Source organism: Rana temporaria, chromosome 7, assembly GCF_905171775.1.
Source record: "Rana temporaria chromosome 7, aRanTem1.1, whole genome shotgun sequence".
NCBI lineage: Eukaryota > Metazoa > Chordata > Amphibia > Anura > Ranidae > Rana > Rana temporaria.
The window spans coordinates 61144002-61164912 of NC_053495.1; the positions used below are offsets into that span (position 1 = coordinate 61144002).

Genomic DNA, 20911 nt, shown 5'->3' on the forward strand with positions numbered 1-20911 from the left:
ATACATGTTACTTCATAACTTCCAAACGGCTGTAGATATTTCGATAACACTTGGTCACATGTTGCTTATATGTCCACTTAAACTATAGGATAGTTAATTTATCCCTTAACTACCCCCATTTGTGAGGGTTGGGGTTTTTGTTTAAAGTCCCATGCAAATCAATGGGAAATGTATGTTCCCACATAACTTCTGTACGCCTGGAGATATTTCAATAATACCTGGTACACATATTACTTATATGCCAAATAAAAATATATGACAGTTAAATTAACCCTTACCTACACCCTTATTTAAAAGATGGGTATATTTATATTACTATGATTTTCCTCCCCAAAAGGTTAAGATAGGAAGACTGGGCAACGCCGGGTATTCAGCTAGTATATTATTAAATATTAAGACCTTCCTAACAGCCCCCTTACTGCTGCCATTCCCTGTGCACTTATCTGTCTTGGGTAACATCATCTGCTGCTGCGCCGCCCACGGATGCCAGTGTGCATCTCTGTACACTTGAAACATCCGTACACAGCCCTGGAAGCTGCGTAGAAGCATAGTCTTTGCAAGGGCTCCTGGCAATTGGTTAGCATGGTCATGTGACAGTCAGAGCTGTACAGTTTATCTACAGACATGTCTGTGGGGTCCTTTGTGCACTGGATAGATGCCAGTCACATAGAAAACAGTTGATTTCTAGGTACCCCATTCACACTGCAGCACAGCCCGGAAGTGCGGTGTAGCAAGCTTTGGTAAAAGGCAGCCATGTAACATTTATTGCAGTGCACAAGAAGGCACTACATGTCACCCCGCAGCAGTGCAATGCATTATGTTGCTGTGCCATGCGCTGCAATGCACATGTCGCTGCTCCCTCACTGCGGCTTAATGCAGCCTATAATTGACAGCTGCCCTTGTGCTAGAATGGATAGTTTGGAGCGGGGGGTCAGCAACCAATAGATCATGGACAAGTGAATGGTAGATCTCGGTCTAGGCTTGCTGACCCGCCATCCCAGAGCTTCAAATAGAGTGCAGTGCTGAGGGACTACTTGTAAAGTTGGAGCTGTGGTAGGGAGGAAGAGCCCCATAAGCTGATGCCTCTTCTGTAGTGTTGGCTCCTGTCCCATGTGGACTGATACCAACTGCACCTCTTATCCCTGCTAGCGGTCTCCAGAGTGGTGCCAGCAGCAGGAAAAAAGATCTTCAGGTCAGAGTGAGGCAATACACAGGGCATAATAGTATAGGGCTGCTTTCATCCTAATGTGCTGCTGTTTACCCACACCGCAGGTGCAGTGTACCTGCAGCTTTCTTGTGGGTTTGGTGCATTTTCTGAACGCAGGAGTTTTGGTGTGCTTTGAGAAAGTGCACCTCACCTGCAGGATATAATTGAAGTCTATGGCAAAGCACAGCAAACCCATGAAGGTTGCAGGTAAACTGCAGCACATCAGTGTGAAAGCAGCCTTTTAGGGGGTGCAGCAAGGGTTCTTTTACATTTTGTAGTTGGGAGGTAGTAAAACCCAATATTCATATATATATTTTTTTTTAACCCCTGCCCCAACAGCACCCCCTTTAGCAGCAGTGGCATGGGTGTACACATGTTGCAGCAGGAGTTATAATCCCTGACATGGTTGATGGTTGTAGCACCTGCTAAGCAGGACCCATTCAAGCGAGTGCTTGCAGAGTGGCCCCATTTACTTAAAGCCGAGGTTCACACAAAAAGTGAACCTCCGCTTTTTGGATCCCCCCCCCCCCCCCCCCCCCCCCCTGGAGACACATTTGGCACCTTTCAGGGGGGGAGATACCACTTCCAGGTCTGATCCCCGCAGGGAATCCAGCTTGTGACGTCACCCCCCCCCCCCCCCCGCTGTCTTCTGGGAAACACTGTTCTCAGGAGAGAGCGGGGACCAGTGACGGCGTGCCGCGATCCTCGCACATGTGCAGTAGGGAATCGGGCAGTGAAGCCGTCAGGCTTCACTTCCTGATCCCCTTCTCCAAGGATTGCGGCGGAAGCAGCCGAGGACCAAGCGATTGCTCAGCCTTGGCTGCTGACATTGCGGGCTCACTGGACAGGTAAGTGTCCTTTTTTTTTTTTTTTTTTTAAAGTCAGCAGCTGCCTTATTTGTAGCTGCTGACTTAAAAAAAAAAAAAAAAAAATCGGCCGAACCTCCGCTTTAAATGAGTCATGTTTGACAGACTGTAGCACCCACCAAAATTAACAGGGGGGTTTAATTGCTGCTGCGACATGTGTACTCCTTTGGCTGCTGCCTCAGCAGCTAAAGGGGGTAGGAAATGGGGGGTGGTAAATCTGCAAATCAAGCGCAGGGTTTTATCACCCCCCCCAACTTTGTGTAAACAAGCCCTAAGGGTACTGCTGCCAAATGCAACTACGGGCCCATTCACAAGTGCAGCAGCCACTGCTGCTCCTCTGAAAAGCGATCCAAGTGTGTTTGACAGAAGGCAGCATGTTGCCTCCTTACAACCTGATTTAAACCCATGATTGCTGTGCAATGCACGCGATTGCGACACGGTAGTACAGCAATAAGAGGTTTAAATCAGGTGTGAGGAGGCGACACTGTGCCTGGTGATCTTTGACTTCTCCCATGTTGTTCAGGTAGACCTCCACCACTTTAAGGTTGCCTACCCCTGGTTTAGAGTATATGCAGTGTGATCAAACCCAAAAACTTTGTCACATTTCTAGTCCTGTAGGATGAGGATCATATTGTGCCTAATTTCTCCTTTTATTTATTACAGGGTTGAGGAACCCTACTTGCTTTCATATATTGATAGAAGTGACTGATAAGATTTCCAGTGATTTTGTTTGCTCCAAGACTGGTGGTATGGAGGAAAAAGAGAGATGTGGAGAGCTTTCCATCATCTAATTTAAAGAATAAATCATCAGCATCCCGCTTCTTATCCTGGACTGCCAAGAAAGGCTCAGGTTATTAGTTACTGTGATAGAGCCCACACACCCCCCTGCAGGGAAGCATGGCATATCACATACACGTACATGATTACTAGGACCTCCAGCGTGCAGCCACTTTAGAGGACATTTCTAAGACTAATCGCAACGCTGCAGTTCTTATCCTAACTTTGGTTCTCAGCCATGAGTTGTGTACCGTGGAAAGGAGATAAAGCAAAAAACTGTGGTGAGCTTCAAGAACCTTTTCCAACGCAAATTTACCACGAAAAACAGCGGCGGGAACTGTGTGCTCTCCATGCCTTGAATAATGTCTTCCAGGATGCTGGAGCGTTCACTCGCGAAGCCCTTCAGGAGATATTCCAGAGGTGAGAAGAGATCTAGTCTAATAATGGAATTCACTGTGGTCTGTTTTGTAGGACTTGAATTGCCTGTAGTTTTAGTTATCTAGCGCTGAATAAATATTACTATGAATCTATATACAGAATGAGCTCACTTTTAAATGAAACAAAGGAGTGTTGAAGATGTCGCTCATTTCAGTCAATCAAGTTTTGGTATTTGCTCCACTATCCTGTATGCCTTTCTATAATGCTCTGCATTTGAGCTCTACAAAATATAAAGAGATCAAAGTTTCTCAGTTAAAAGAAAACAAGTATGGGTGTTTTACTTGTTATTTTTTGCCTCGCTGGATGCAGCTTCGGTGCCTCTACACTGAGCACCGAGCAATTGAACACTGCCGATCACTCAGTTCTCACAGCTCTGTGAGCAGAGAGCTGCTGACTGTCAGTCACAGCTCTCTACTCCCTCCTTGCTCACTGGAGCGCTGGGCTGTGGAGGGGGGCTTGGGCAGCCAGCTCAGGCTCATGGCACTGAGAGGCTGAGCTGAGTGTTGGTCCAGGGAGGCTGGTGGACCCCGACTCCATGGTCGTGATGAAGTAGTGCCTGGACCAACTTCTGTGACGAAAACGGTCTCTCTACAAGTTTATCAACTTGCCTACTGGGCCAATTCTAACATTTCTCTCATACATGTAAACATCAGCATTTTTTTTTATTTTTTGCTAGAAAATTACTTTTAACCCCCAAGCATTATCTAATGGTGGGTGTTAATTATTAAAGCGCCCCATCCCTCCATCCTTGCGTGCAGAAGCAAAGGCATATATAATTCGTACATGCATATGTAAACTGTGTTTGCACCACACATGTGAGGTATCGCTGTGAGCGTTAGAGCAAGAGCAGTAATTCTAGTGCTAGACCTTCTCTGTAACTCTAAACGGGTAAACTGTAAAAAATAAAATAAAAATGTAGTTTTTTAAGTATGGTAGTTTGCTGCCATTCCCCTAGCGCAATTTTATAAAGAGACATGTTGGGTCGCTATTTACTTTATGTAATGCCATCTTTTATATTTTACCAAAAATTTGGTTATATATTGTGTGTGTTTTTGTTTTGTGACATAAAAAAATGCAATATGTGTGGGTTTTAAGTCCCGGTAATTTTCTTGCAAAAAATACACATTTTTTACTTGTAAACAAAATGTGCCAGAAAAGTCTTGGTCTTCAAGTGGTTAAAAGGGTTGTTTTCACCTTAATGCAATCTATGCATTAAGGTGATGCAGCTGCCGCCCTTTTACTTACCTGAACCCGGTCTTTCCAGTGATGGGGACAAGCGCACCAGCTTCAGCTGGTGTCTCAGGTGCTGATTGGATAGATTGATGGCAGCGCAGCCATTGGGGCTGGACCGAGTCATGCTGTCTGTCAATAGACGCAGCAGCAGGACACGGGCGCGCACTTGCACGAGTTCCCTGATGGAGAGCGGCTCTCCGACGGAAAAAGGAGGAGTTAAAAATGCGGCTGAGGACCCCAGAAGAGGAGGATCGGGGAAACTCTCTGCAAAACTAACTGCACAGAGGAGGGAATTATGACTTCAATTTTTTTTTTATTTAAAAAAAAAAAAAAAAAAACTTTTTCAGATATGTTTTATTGAATTTTAGTGCACACTATATAATATCCAATTTTTGGTAAGATATAAAGGATAATGTTTACGCCGAGTAAACATGTCATGCTTTAAAATTGCGCAGGTCTGTGGAATGGTGACAAACTGTGGTACATTAAATTATCCATAGGCCACACTTTTAAAGCCTTTACAGGTTACCAGTTTGAAGTTACAAGGGAGGATTGGCCATAGAATTATTCCTTTCACTTGATGTTCATGGTGATAACCTCACATGTGGAGCGATCGCCATTTACATATGTGTGAAGGACCAATGCGTGAGTTTCCCTTTGCGTGTGAGCACGGGTGGAACGGGAGAGCTTAAAAAAAAGTAATCTAGAGGCTGTATAGCTGCTAGGATTAATTGTACAATGAAGGGAATTGTCAGATGTAAAAAATGATAGCCTCAACCATGACCCCAGTATAACCACCTCAATACAAGGACATATATATGTATGGCTGTATTAAGGTGGTTAAGTCATAATGTATTAGTATGCACTGCATACTAGTACATTATGACAAACTTGCCTGCAGAGCTTCCCCTCCTTTCAGATCTACCCCGACTGCACTTCCAAGTGCACTTGTAGTGCAAAGTGGATTTGCATTTCGTAAATAACCCCCTTGGTGTCAGAATGTTTGCCACAATAGTGCAGTCCCACTAGTCACTATTACTAGTATAAAAATAATACATATTACCAGATTTTTGATGGTGCTTCTGCCCCCTCTCTTGCAGAGTGCTCCTATAGGAAGCAGCTTGCTATGGGGGCACCCAAGCAGGCTTGTTCCCACGCTGCTTCTCTGTGTTGACCCCCCCCCCCCCCTGCTCAATCCTCATTGGTTCACTGACTGTGATAGGCAGGAGCATGGATTTTCTCGCTTCCTGTTTTGGCTATGGGACAGAGAGTGAAGAGAAATCTCCCCAATGGGACACAGAGGGCCAAAAATAAACTGATGGGTTATGACCCTTCTATACTCTATCCAAAATGAAAAATTGTGCCTATAATTCTATTTTAATACTGCTTTAAAACCTTTCCAAAATGCTTTGCATAGACTTTCCAATTTAGTGTTTTCCATTGCTTTGTGTTGTAGTGCTTAGATTTAGGCACTGCAAGCAATATTTATCAGGTGTTGAACCCTGTAAATGTCTCCTAAAGTTGTAGTTAACTGCACTATATAATTTTATTTTTAGTAGCCCCCAGGTGATGTCATAATGTGCTAGTATTCACAGCATAGGTGCCTTCCAGTGCTGCTGTGGGATTGAGCCGGCAGGCCCCCCAGTGCTTCCATCCTCACCCCATCTTCCTTTCGGGTTTCGTGCCTTCGGCAGTTTGAATGTCCGGGCCACGATGACATCAGTCGCGCATGCGCACGGGAGTCACATTGCCGCAGCACAGATAAGAGTTGTAAATGTTTGCTGAGTTACGCATGTACATGGTGGATGACAGGCAGGAGGATGCATTTATGGCAGAGATCGATAAGGACTTTTCTGTCATACCCTGCCTGTCAGCAAATTTTTGAAAAATAAATCGATAAAAATAGAAGTCAGCTTGACTGCTTCTCACTCCATTTAGGAGTATCTGAGAAGGTTCTGATGTTGGTTTTTCTGTGAGTCTGTAGGCAGCGGTTAACATGGCAAGCTGCTGACATGGGTCAAAGACTGTCGAATGCTAGTTGAAACCATCACAAGCAAATGTCAACAGTTGATGAATGCATGTGGCATTTAGTAATCTCCGATTCCAAACACCCATGGGACCTAGCCCTAAAGGAATTTTTACAGTCGGATAAAGAGTGTGTAGCTCGTCTATTTAAGACTTTATTTGTACTGGAGGATAGACAGGTTCTGGATTTGCTCATTTAAAAAAAATCACAAGGAAGCGCTTTTGATTATTTTTGAAAATAATACATTAAAGAAGAAATATGGGAGTCTGTTTTTTTTTTTTTTTTTTTTCCCTAATCATGCTTGCCTAGGTGGATACAGCATCGGTCCGATGTTGCATCTGTCCCCCCACTGCCTGTTGGAGAACCGAGCCACTGAACATCACCAATGGCTCAGTTCTCTTGTCTCCCCGAGAGGAGAGCTGCTGACTGTCAATCAGCAGCTTTCCTGCTCCTCCACGCTCACTAGAGCGCTGAGCTGTGGAGGGTGGGGAGCGGCTGTCTCGGCGGCTTGATGAGATGGCCACCAGTCCATTCACCTGGCGGATCCAGACTTCCGAAGTCGGGATGATGCAGTGCCTGTACTGATTCCAGTAACGTCAGCGGAGAGCAGACTTCAGACCTCTCTGTGCTGAAAACAAATTGCTCTCCTGTGACCCATAGGAGAAGCCCAGCCTAATGAGCCCAGGCTGGACTTATCCTTTTAAGGAGGTGGGACATGGGTTAATCAAGCTAAGCATTACTATGTTTAATATCTCTTTGGATCGCTTAATATTAGTTGCTGTGGGTAATTTTCTCTTTCGTTCATAGACGGACACAGCCTTCATTGACCTTAGGGTTATGCTTCTTCCTACCAGGAGATTTAGGCAGAATTCTACAGCACTTAAGGTGTTAAAAACTTCCCTTCATGCCGCTCCTCCCAGGGGGCGTGGCTCCCCCAGGCATAACCCACACCCTGCTTTAGCAGCCTCAGTTTGTTTTCTGCCTAACGACAGGAGGTCAAGGCTCTCTCTGGAGTTCCTGGACTCTGGAGTTTTTTTTCTGGCTATTTTTCTCGTTTTTTTTATTATTTTGTTCCTGCATTTTGAATCCTGCGATTCTTCTATCAACAGCCGACTGGGTGACAGGCTGGGTCCTCGACTCTTGTAGTCCCCCCATGTTCGGCCTTCGAGCGTGTGCCGGCCCTCAGCTCAGCTTTGGGACGTCCACGACAGGCCCTGTTGCTCCAGGGGCGGCCGGGGAACTTCGGTTCTAGGGCACACATATGACCGGTCTCTATGGCTTTGTCACAGTGTGTCTGGCCGACAGCCATGCCGTTTACGGACGTTGGTTCTGTCTGGGATACCTCCAGCCGGGTAGTCGCAGGACGGGTAAGTAGTGGCCCCTTACTCAGGTAAGTGGTCTGGCTGGTGTTTTCCCTGGGGAGGTCGACTCAGGGTCCACCCTGCTTTCCTCTCTCCCCTTCCTCTCCCTCCTTCCCCTGACTGGGTAGTGGCTGTGAAGGGGGGCCTCCTTGGTTTTCTTTGTTACCACCGGGGCCCGTGTGTTGTTGGGGGACTGTGTTGTTACTCTGGGGGGTGCTGCTGTGTTCTATGAGGTAATTTTTACCTCAGATGGTGGCCATCTTGGAAATCTCCTTGGTAACGCTGTGATTCTTTTCTGAGGTGACAGACAAAGCACAGCCAGTGCTGCTGTGTTCTGAGGTAATTTTTACCTCAGATGGTGGCCATCTTGGAAATCTCCTTGGTAACGCTGTGATTCTTCCCTGAGATGACTCAGCACAGCCTCTGGTCTCTGCTACCAGTTTTAGTGCTGTCACAGTTTTAGTGCTGTGAATATTCCATGAGGTGAAGACACATCACAGCCAGCACATCAGAGCACACCTCAGGTTTTTCAGCTCCCTCTGCAGCTGGGTGGGGTGGTGAATACCAGGGGCCCCCATGCTCTGCAATAGCAGCAAGGAGGTGACCAGTGGGGTTTTTTTGTCCTGCCTTGCAGGGTGGGTGACTCAGCGCTGACACTATGGAACTCAAGCTATGCCTGAGTTAACCCTTAACGCCCCTCCCCCTGCCACATCTGTTATGTTGGCTGTCCTGGGTTTCTTGCCAGGTTTGAAGCGGCTAGTGCTCGGATGGGGGGTAAAAAAGCGCCCCCTCCCTGAAGCCTGCTTCTGGGGATGACACAGAATCGCTGTTTTTTTCTGGTTCTGTTATGTCAGAGGCTGCGGGTTTAACCCTTATGGATAGTGAGGATGACTCTGCTGCAGTCAGTTGCTGGCAAGAATTTGTTGGAGCTCTTGTTTCTGTGGTGCGTGAGACTCTAAAAATTGAGGATGTGGCGGAGACACCTCCGTGTCAGTACCAGCAGACTACCACGCACCGCTGAAGGGTTTCCTTGTGTTCCTTATTTGGACTATATGTTATACAAGGAATGGGATGCACCGCAAAAAGTTTGTCAAAAAACTTTGCAACCCGTTACCCCCTTGAGGGGGGCTTTAAAAAAAAAAAAAAGTAGGTCTCTCCTCCGCCAGTGGATCCCCCTGTGTCCAGACTGCGCATGGCCACCACGTTGCCTGTGTGGAAGGGGCTCCTGCTTTTCAGGATCCCGCTGATAGGAGAGTGGAGGCCGTGGCCCGCTCCCTATTCACGGTGGTGGGTTCGGCGGTGAGGCCGGCTCTGGCCGGGGCCCTGGTCAGGCCCCGACTAAAAGGGCGAAGCTCCTGCTGCAGGAGCTGGAAGAAGGACCTCTAAGGTGGCCTTGGTGATGGCCGTTAAGGGTGAACGGTCCTTTTGGGTCTTCCCTGACTGGCATCATTGAGGATGCCACGGGTGGTAAGCGCATGCTGTTCCCACAGTCTGGGAAGGGCTAGGGACCTCGCCCTGTGCAAGGACCCTCCTTGCCTAGCTCTGAGCGTTTTTTCGCTCGCCCTGTGCGGTGGGGGTAGGTCTACATGGTGCTTGAATCCCCGCTGCGGGGTAGCAGCGCACCGGATACCGCATGCCTGCGGACATGCCTGTTTCCGCCTGAAGGTCTGCTCCCGCCCGTGTCTCGGGTGGGAGACTGGCTTCGCATTGCGAAGTGTTTTCCTTGGGGTACAAGATTGAGTTTCTCTCTTGTCTGCCAAACAGGTTTTTTCCCTCCGGCTACTGGCCTCCTCCGGTTCGCCGGTTGACTCCGTCAGGGGCTGTCCAGGATCTTCTGGTCAGGGGAGTGATTGTGCCAGTTCCCTCGTTGGAACGGTCTCGGGGTTTTACTCCATTCTGTTTGTGTCCCCACGGAGGATGGGGCCCGGTCGATCCTGGGCCTCAAGTCCCTCCTTTTTGTTTTGTCAAGGTGCAAAGGTGGTGTCGATTCGCTTGGTAATAGCGGCACTTCATAAGGGGGATTTTCTGGCATCCTTGGATGTCATGAACGTGTACCTGCATATCCTCAAACCACCGGAGATTTTGTGCTTTGCGGTCGGGGGGGACCATTTTCAATGGTGTCCTTCCCATTCGGCGGGTTTTCGCCAAAGTGCTCGTACCGATACTGGCCCGGCTGTGACAGCGGGGGTTTGTTATCATGGGATGTCTGGACGACATTCTCCTACGAGCTTCTTCGAGCTCTGCATTGGTGGAGCCGTGTCTATCACGTGTCAGGCTCTCCGAGTGTTCGGCTGGTTTCTGGATTGTCCTGAAATCAGGGTTGATTCCGTCTCAGGGATACCTGGGTCTGGTCCTGGATTCCTCCGGGGCGGGAGTGTTTTTCTCCTAGCGGAAAAACTTCAGACTCTGCTATCTGCTGTGCAGCAGTTGCCGACCCAGAAGCGGTCATCTCTGCGATTCTGCAGGAAGGTTCTGGGTCAGTTGGTAGCCTCTTTCGAGGCGGCTCCGTATGCCCAATTCCACGCCAGGGTACTACGGAGGGAACTGCTGTCACGATGGGACTAGCTTCCGTCATCTCTGGATTACCAGATTCAGTTGAGTCATCTGATCATGTCTCCCCTGGTGTGGTGGCTGGCGTTTCCGGTGCTTCGGGCCGGAAAGTCATTTTTCTGCAGGCCACTGGACAGTGGTCACGACGGATGCCAGCCTCTCCGGTTGGGGAGGGGCGCTTGGGGCACCCAGTCAGCCCAGGGGCACTGGACTCAGGTGGAGTCCTGCCTACTGATCAACGTTCTGGAGCTCCGAGCAATCAAGCTTTGCCTTACCAGGTGGTCCCTGGATCTACAGGGCCGACCGGTCAGGATCCTGTCCGATAACACCACGTCCATGGCGTAGGTTGATCATCAGGGAGGCACACGGAGTTCTGTTGCAGCGACGGGGGTCGCGCGCATCCTTTCGGTGGGCCGAAGGGTCCGTTCCGGCTCTATCGGCCGGGTACATTCCGGGAATACGGAATTGGCTAGCCGACTACCTAAGTCGCACTGCACTGGGCCAAGGAGAGTGGTCTCTCCACCCGCAGGTGTTTCGGGGTCTGTGCCGAAAGTGGGGCACTCCGGACGTGGACCTTCTAGCGTCCCGTCTCTATCGGTAGGTGCCACGGTTCGTGGCCAGGTTTAAGGACCCGTGGGTGGACGCGTCAGGCGCGTTGGTGGCTCCTTGGGGTCGCTGTCGCCTATTTTACACCTTCCCTCCTCGGAAGCTTCTTCCTCGCCTGCTGCGCAGAGTAGAAGCTGTAGGGATTCTATCGGTCCTGATTGCCCCAGATTGGCCGCGTCGCTTCTGGTACGCGGACCAGGTGCGTCTGCTGGCAGACGCCCCCTAGCGTCTTCCCCTGGGAATTGATTTTCTGTTACAGGGTCCGATCTTCCACCCTGTTTCACAGCCACCGGCCTTAGCGGCGTGGCTGTTGAGAGCCAGGGGCTTAAGGACCGAGGCCTATTGGGCTCGGTGGTCTCTACCGTGCTGCCTGCACGGAAGTCTGCCTCACGTAGGTTTTTTCCTCATACATGGAAGGCCTACTTCTCTGTGTGTGGGGAGATGAACTGGCACTCTCGTACATGCGTTGTGTACAGGATTCTGCTGTCTTTGCAGCAGGGAGTGGTTCAGGCTCTCGCCTTACGTACGGTTAGGAGCCAGATTTCTGCTCTGGCTGTTTTTACTGGCAGCGACCCTTGGCATCGCACTCCTGGGTGCGTGCGTTGGGTCAGGGGGTCTGGCAGGTGGCCCCTCCAGTGCGCCCTCCATTACCCCCATGGGAGTTTAATTTAGTCCTTTCAGTGCTTCGGGATGCTCCCTTTGAGGACATTCGGGAGGTTTTTTGTTTATTGTCACAAAAGATGATTTTATTTCTGGTAGCAATTACCTCGATCAGACGGGTGTCTGTCTGTTCTGGCGGCCTTGTCTTGCAAGGCTCCCTGCTTGGTCATCCGTAAGGATGAGGTGGTGCTGCGGCCGCAGCCGTTTTTTCTCCCTAAGGTCGTTTCAGCTTTTTACTTGGATGTGGACATTATTCTTCCATCCTTATGTCCTCAGCCGAAGAACCCGAAGGAGGCCACTTTACATTCTTTGGATGTGGTTCGGGCCCTTCGAGTTTACTTGTTGGCGACCGCTCCGTTCCGGAAGTCGGACTCGCTGTTCGTGTCTGTGTCCGGTCCCAGTAAGGACCTGGCAGTCTCCTCGGCCACCATTTCCAGGTGGATCCGACGGATTGTGCTTCAGGCCTATGCCCTGAAGGGCGGGCGCCCCCCTTTCGGGTCATGGCGCATTCGACCAGGGCGATCGGGGCCTCTTGGGCTTTCCGACACCAAGCCTCTGTGTTACAGGTGTATAAGGCTGCGACCTGGTCGTCGGTCCACGCTTTTTCAAAGTTTTATATGGTGGATGTGAGTGCATCTTCTGATTCCTTTCTTCGGCCGCAGGGTGTTACAGGCGGCAGTTTACGGTTGGAGTTCCTCCGTTGAGTAACTCCGGTTTTTGTTTGGGGTGTAACCTGTTTTTGCTGTGTTTTTCCCACCCCTCATTTTTTGACACTGCTTGGGGACGTCCCTAAGGTCAATGAAGGCTGTGTCCGTCTATGAACGAAAGAGAGAAAAAAGGATTTTTGTACTCACCGTAAAATCCATTTCTGAGTTCATAGACGGACACAGCACCCACCCCTCCTTTGTTTGTACTGCTTGTTACGAACTGAGGCTGCTAAAGCAGGGTGTGGGTTATGCCTGGGGGAGCCACGCCCCCTGGGAGGAGCAGCATGAAGGGAAGTTTTTAACACCTTAAGTGCTGTAGAATTCTGCCTAAATCTCCTGGTAGGAAGAAGCATAACCCTAAGGTCAATGAAGGCTGTGTCCGTCTATGAACTCAGAGAAATGGATTTTACGGTGAGTACAAAAATCCTTTTTTTTGAGAAGAATATAATGACCCATTTTGTGTGTGTGTGTGTGTGGCGCCTGCAAATGCCCACTTTTTATTCTACCCACACTACCAAACACTGTTGCTTTGGAATCATCCCCAGAAGTTTGCTGGAAAAGGACACACAAGTGTTAATATCTCCTATGTTCCCTCAAGCACTACAGGGGGGTCCCCGGGTTACAAACAAGATGGGGTATGTTGGTTTGTTCTTAAGTTGAATCTGTAAGTCTGAACAGGTAAAAAAAAAATGAAGTGTAGCTTTTTTTTTTTTAAGCTCTTTGGGGAGCATAGAGAAGGGTTATCACCCTGTGTCTGTGCCTCTATTCAGAAGATTTCACCTCTCTTTTTGTCCCAATGACAATTTGATTTGGAAAATTTTGGGTTGTGGAACCAAGCCTTGGTGATAAAGCATCAGTGGAGGTACCTTTTTCCCATAATTCTTGCCGGAGAGAATTTCCCTTCCATGGGGTAGATTTCCTCTCACTTCCTGTTGTCTCGTCTCCCTCCAATTGTAAGTCGGATGTTTGTAACTATCGGACTGCCTCCAACTGGTTCTTCCCACCAACACCTTCTACTACTACTACTACTACTACTGTGTTCTGTAGTGATGTAGAGGTTGGCAGAACAAACCAAGGAGCGCTACATGGACACAAGATCGACATTCCTAGAAATGTGAGTGACTTTGCAAGATCATTTCTCAGTATTTAAGGAGCACTTGGTGGCACAGACACAAGGAGAGGTATGTATATACAGTCCTCTTTTCAGATAACATGTTTTTTTTTTTGTATTGATGATCGGTTTCTTTACTTGCCATTTATGTATCGCAGCAATCTTCTGCAATAGAGAATCAAGTAATTGTCTGAGGGTTCTACATGTATATTTAGTAAAATAGACCATAACCATTTTCATCATCCATTTTAGGTTGTCCCCCAATACGCTGGTGACCCCACACAAGAAAAACATGTTGGGCAATGGAAACTATGATGTCAACGTAATTATGGCAGCGCTTCAGACCAAGGGATATGAAGCTGTGTGGTGGGATAAAAGAAGGTACAGGTCTCATTATGTGGCACAATCAAAATATTGCTTTCTTTTCATTAGTTTAGTAAATAAATGTCACAATGGCATTTGTACGTGGAAGAAACCATTTTTTATTCTTAGTAGAGTGGCTATGAGGTACATAAGATAGTAATGTTTAAATGTCAAGTAAACACACACACACACACACACACACACACACCTCAAATTTTTAATATTGTGCAAAGTTTCATTTTTCACTAATGCAACGTAAAAGGTGCATCTAATATGAGATGGATAGTTCAAGCCATAATTTGTCAAAAAAGTGATGATTATGGCTTGCAGCTCAAGAAAACCCCCTAATCCACAATCTCAGAAAATTAGAATATTACATTCAATCAATAAAACAAGGATTATACATAGAACAATATCGGAGCTCTGAAAAGTATAAGCATGCATATGTACTCGGTACTTGGTTTGGGCCCCTTTTGCAGCAATTACTGCCTCAATGCGGCGTGGCATGGAAGAGATCAGCCTGTGGCACTGCTGAGGGGTTATGGAAGACCAGGATGCTACAATAGCGGCCTTCAGCTCTTCTGCATTGTTCGGTCTCATGTCTCTCATCTTTCTCTTGGCAATGCTCCATAGATTCTCTATGGTGTTCAGGTCAGGCGTGTTTGCTGGCCAATCAAGCACAGTAATCCCACGGTCATTGAACCAGGTTTTGGTGCTTTTGGCAGTGTGGGCAGGTGCCAAGTCCTGCTGGAAAATTAAGTCAGCATTCCCATAGAGCTCGTCTGCGGAAAGTAGCATGAAGTGCTCCAAAATCTCCTGGTAGACGGCTGCATTGACCCCGGACTTAATGAAGCACAGTGGACCAACACCAGCAGATGACATGGCTCCCCAAATCAACACAGACTTTGGAAGCTTCACACTGGACTTCAAGCATCTTGCAGTGTGTGCCTCTCCATTCTTCCTCCATACTCTGGGTCCTTGGTTTCCAAATAAGATGCAAAATTTGCTCTCATTAGAAAATAGGACTTTGGACCACGTTAATTGTTGTTTAGGAGTGGCTTGACAAGAGGAATACGACATTTTAAACCCATGTCCAGGATTTGTCTGTGTGGTGACTCTTGATGAACTGACTCCAGCCTCAGTCCACTCCTTGTGAAAGTCCCCAACACTTTTGAATGGCCTTTTCCTGACAATCCTCTCCAGGCTGCGGTCATCCCTGCTGCTTGTTCACTTTTTTCTTCCACACTTTTCCCTTCCACATAACTTTTCTATTAATGTACTTTGATACAGCACTTTGGAAACATCCAACTTCTTTTGCAGTTACCTTTTGAGTCTTTTTCCTCCTTATGGAGTGTGTCAATGATGGTTTTCTGCAAAACTGTCAGATCAGCAGTCTTTCCAATGATTGTGATTCCTTCTGAACCAGACTGAGACCATTTAAAGGCTCAGGAACCCTTTGCAGGTGTTATGGCTTAATTAGCTGATTAGAGTGGGACACTTTGAGCTTTGAATATTGAGCTGTAAGCCATAATCATCGCAATTATGGCAAATTACAGCTTGAACTATCTCCTATATTGGTTTCAGCTTTTTAAGTTGCGTTGGTGAAAGAAATGAACTTTTGCACGACATTCAAATTTTTTTTTTTTTTTTTATCTCCAGAGTTCTAGTTACATTGTTGGGAATATGTGTGCAATTGTGTTCTTTTCCACTTTCCTTCTATGTATGGCAAAGTTTCCATTGGACCATTTAAGCTGAATTATCATTGTACCCAATAGATCATTTAGACAGAGCAGTAGTGTCTCTTCTGGCTGGATTCTTCATAGCAATGAAGAAATAATGTACTTTAGAGACACCACTGCTCTGCCTAGAATTGTTCAATGTTGTTATGGCTGATGCAGGAGATAGCCTTGGAAGTGTGTATGTGTGATTTTATTTATACATACATACATACATACATACATACATACATACATACATACATACATACATACATACAATTCCCTCTCACATTTTTTTTGTAAATATTTTATTACAGGCCTCGACAAAATCCGGGCGCCAGGTCGCAATTGCGACAAGAAATTGTGACCTGGGGAAGCTTAGGGCTGCAGAAGGCCGCAAAGCCGCTTCCTCAATTACCGGCCGGCGCGAGGCACGATCGCGGTAATTGAGGCCGCGGCCTTTACAGAAGGAAGCTGAGGTCTGCAGAAGGAATCTAGGAGTGACCATCTTGTGGTGGCTGTTGGCATTACAGGTTACATTACGTTACAAGTAGCAAAAAACAGCAGTTCTAATGTTTTTTTTTTTTTTTTTTCTTTCACTGCCATCTCCTTCCCTCTAATTGGAACCCCCAAACATTTATATATATTTTTTATTCTAACACCCTAGAGAATAAATTGGCGGTCGTTGCAATACTTTCTGTCACACCGTATTTGCGCAGCGGTCTTACAAGCGCACTTTTTTTTTTGAGAAATACACTTTTTTTAATAAAAAAAATAAGACAACAGTAAAGTTAGCCCAATTTTTTTTTTTTATATTGTGAAAGATAATGTTACACCGAGTAAATTGATACCCAACATGTCACGCTTCAAAATTGCATCCGCTCATTGAATGGGGACAAACTTTTACCCTTTAAAATCTCCATAGGCGATGTTTAAAAAATTCTACAGGTTGCATGTTTTGAGTTAGAGGACGGCTAGGGCTAGAATTATTGCTCTCGCTCTAACAATCGCGGCGATACCTCACATGTGTGGTTTGAATACCGTTTACATATGCGTTCACTTCTGCGCGCGAGCTTGGCGGGACAGGGTGCGTTTTTTTTGGCTTTTAACTTTTTTAGCTGGCTCCTAGATTCCAAGCAAATTTGTCAAACCCTGTTTTATATCTTTTCATGTGACAACACTGAAGAAATTACACTTTGCTACAATGTAATGTAAAGTAGCGAGTTTACAGCTTGTATATCAGTGCAAGTTTGCTGTCTACTCAAAATAACTCAACACAGAGCCATTAATGTCTAAACTGCTGGCAACAAAAGTGAATACACCCATAAGTAAAAATGTCCATATTGAACCCAACTAGCCATTTTCCCTCCTGGTGTCACGAGACTTGTTGGCATTTCAATGTCTCAGGTGTGAATGGGGAGCAGGTGTGTTAAATTTGGTGTTATCGCTCTCACTCACTCAAACTGGTCACTGCAAGTTGAACATGGCACCTCATGGCAATGAACTCTGAGTATCTGGGGAAAAAAACGGATTTGTTGCGCTACATAAAGATGGCTTAGGCTGTAAGAAGATTGGCAAGACCCTGAAACTGCAGCACAATGACATTTGGTTCAGATGGTGTCATGGCCGGGTCCCTGCTGCGCATGTGCAAAGCGTGCTGGGCTCTCTCTCGCTGGCCTGGCAGAAGGGGAGGGGGCAGATCTGCTGACATAATTTGCCATGATATCGGAGGGGGGGGGGTCGGAAAAGCGGAAGTTCCACTTTTGAGTGGAACTCCTGCTTTAAGCCTAGGTTCACACTGACTGCAGGTTAGAAATCGTGCAATGCAGTCTGACTTCATGGTCGGGTTGCTGCACAGATGTCTATTGAAATCACTCCCAAAGTCGCCACAAGTAGTACAGGAACCACGTTTGTGAATCTGCGGCACTGCAAAGTCGGCATCGCACTGATTCGGACAGTGCCATTGCCGGCAATAGCCGCCGATTTGTCATGTTAAATCGCCCCAATGTGGGCTTGGTTATGCTAGAAGACTTACGGAGTTGGATCTAGAAGTGGTTCTGCTGACGTTGGCCTTACATCCTTGGTATTTGAAAGGGTTAAACCCTATAGGGATTGCAGTTGGTTATGCCTCAAAGCATTGTCTGTTTAGTGAGAGCTATTGAGATGCTTGTCACAATTTTTATTGGGTTACTGTAATTTCTGTTTTCACTTTGCACTATTTTTTTCTACTGGTGTCAAAACCAGTTTATTCTCTTTTTCTTTTTTTTAACAGGGACGTTGGCTTGATCTCCCTTTCTAATGTCACAGGGTTCATCATGAACCTCCCATCAAGTCTGTCCTGGGGACCCTTAAAGCTCCCACTTAAGAGGCAGCACTGGATATGTGTGCGTGAGATCAGTGGCACTTATTTCAACCTGGATTCCAAGCTTAAGAGGCCTGAGCGGATTGGAAGTGATGAGGACTTAAGGTAAACTGTGTTTTTTTATACAAGCAATCTGAGTTTTTAACCTTTCCAATTATTCATGTAACATCAGTCTTTCTTTTTAAAGCAGACCTTTCAGTAACATTACAAGTCTGCCTGAATGAATTCCTAACCTTTCCCAATATACAAGAAGTAAGGCCCCTTTAACCACTTGCCGACCGCGCACCGCCGAAATACGTCCACAAGGTGGCTCTCCTAGGCGAGAGCACGTAATATAACGTCCTGCCTATTAGCCGCCACTAGGGGCGCACTACTCCCGTGCGCCCCTAGTGCGTGTGCCCGGCGGGCGCGATCGCCGCCGGGCACACGCGATCGCTCGGTACAGAGCGGGGAACGGGAGCTGTGTGTGTAAACACACAGCTCTCGTTCCTGTTAGCAGGGGAAATGCTGATTTTCTGTTCATACAATGTATGAACCGAGGATCAGTGTTTCCCCTAGTGAGGCCACCCCCCCCCCACAGTAAGAACACACCCAGGCATACTTAACCCCTTCCCCGCCCCCTAGTGTTAACCCCTTCACTGCCAGTGGCATTTTTATAGTAATCCAATGCATTTTTATAGCACTGATCGCTATAAAAATGCCAATGGTCCCAAAAATGTGTCAAAAATGTCCGAAGTGTCCGCCATAATGTCGCAATACCGAAAAAAAAATCGCTGATCGCCGCCATTACTAGTAAAAAAAAATATTAATAAAAATGCCATAAAAATACCCCCTATTTTGTAAACGCTATAACTTTTGCGCAAACCAATCAATAAACGCTTATTGCGATTTTTTTTTTTTTTTTTTTTTTTTTTTTCGAAAAATATGTAGAAGAATACGTACCGGCCTAAACTGAGGAAAAAAAATGTTTTTTTATATATTTTTGGGGGATATTTATTACAGCAAAAAGTAAAAAATATTCATTTTTTTCAAAATTGTCGTTCTATTTTTGTTTATAGCGCAAAAAATAAACGCAGAGGTGATCAAATACCACCAAAAGAAAGCTCTATTTGTGGGGGAAAAAAGGACGCCAATTTTGTTTGGGAGCCACGTCGCACGACCGCGCAATTGTCTGTTAAAGCGACGCAGTCCCGAATCGCAAAAAGTACTCTGGTCTTTGGGCAGCAATATGGTCCGGGGGGTAAGTGGTTAACATGTGCAGACCGTATTTCATCCATCCATTGCGGATGAAAACGGGACGTACATTGGTCCCTATGTGATTGCGGGTGTCAGCGGATGACCATCTGCTGACACCCGTAATCACCCGCCTCCGCAAAGCTCAGATTTTTCGGACGGAAGAAAATCCTATTTTTCTTCCATCTGGTGGATCGGGTGAACACGGACATATGGTTCGTGTTCATCCGATTTCCCCCCCCCCCCCCCCCCACCCATAGGGGAGAGCGGAGGAAAGACAGGGCGGTCCCTGCACAGTGTGCGGGGACCGCCCTGTCAGCCACCGACTCAGCAGGGATATACGGAGCGATCCCCGCTGAGCTTTACGGACACACGGAGGCGGATCATTACTGATCCGCCCCATGTAATAGGGCCCTAAATGTTTTTGAAAATCTGTACTTTTTATCATTAAAACTTCTATCTAGTGACTTTGCCAATGATGAGTCTTCTACATGCAAGAGAAGCCATTCTCTGTTTCCTCTCCTTTTAGTGATCAGACTGCAACATTGTTACTTGTAGCAAGTCACATGATGGGAGCTTGTTGCAGGGGCGGATCTGTGTCAGAACGGTATAAACATGGTTAAGAACTGCAAAGGGCACCAGGACTTATATGATTGTGTCAATCCTGAGCGTTCAATCTCTGTGTAGGAATTGGATGCTAAGATTGATTCCTAAATGAAATTTGCCTCTGTCCTGGATAAAATGCGGGTGGTAGCATTGTCAGGGTACTGTGATCTCTGGGGGAAGTAATGCTTGCATTTCATTTACACATTACATAATATGCATGCAGTTTGCATGAAAAATGTGATGGTGGTCTGGAGAAGTAGTGCATTCAAGATAACCCCCCCCCCCCCCATACCTCCAAATATTATTTTCTTATTTGCAATGCAATAGAGGCATTGGCTTTTCCGCCCAGTGTCAATACTACAAAGTGCTTAAAGGGGTTGTAAAGGTTTGTTTTTTATTTTCTAAATAGGTTCCTTTAAGCTAGTGCATTGTTGGTTCACTTACCCTTTTTCCTTCGATTTTTTTTTTTTTTTTTTTTTCACTTTTAAATAAAAAAAAATTCTTTGTCTGAATCTCTCACTTCCTGTTCCTCCTCAGTAAACTTGCCCCCATCATCCGAGCTGTTCTGTCTGGGGGTTAGTCGGCATGCTCGCCCCCTCCCTTGGGACTACATCCCTGCAGGGAGATGTTGTGTTGTAGGGATTTAGTCTCAAGGGAGGGGGTTGAGCACGCTGACTAACCCCCAGCCAGAACGGCTCAGATGATGGGGGCAAGCTTACTGAGGAGGAACAGGAAGTGAGAGATTCGGACAAAGGGAAAAAAAACATTTAGAAGGGAAATCTAAGGAAAAGGTAAGTGAACCAACAATGCACTAGCTTAACCACTTCAGCCCCGGACCATATAGCTGGTCAATGACCGGGCCTCTTTTTTTCCCACAAATAGAGCTTTTTCTTGGTGGTATTTGATCACCTCTGTGGTTTTTAGTTTTTGCGCTATAAACAAAAATAGAGCGACAATTTTGAAAAAAAATGAATATTATTTACTTTTTGCTATAATAAATATCCCCAAAAATATATAAAAAAAAAAACAATATTTTTTTCCTCAGTTTAGGCCGATACGTATTCTTCTACATATTTTTCATAAAAAA

The 20911-nt window shown here is 46.5% G+C and overlaps 1 protein-coding gene across 1 annotated transcript in view; it reads left to right on the forward strand.

The window, feature by feature from the left end:
• JOSD1 (Josephin domain containing 1) overlaps window positions 1-20911 on the forward strand; it is a 30780-nt gene that overhangs the window by 4348 nt on the left and 5521 nt on the right. The window contains exons 2-4 of the mRNA XM_040359467.1: window positions 2737-3270; window positions 13795-13923; window positions 17896-18090. Of these exons, the coding sequence (XP_040215401.1) occupies window positions 3089-3270; window positions 13795-13923; window positions 17896-18090 (506 nt within the window). The 5' untranslated portion in view covers window positions 2737-3088. The remainder of the gene's footprint in view (window positions 1-2736; window positions 3271-13794; window positions 13924-17895; window positions 18091-20911) is intronic.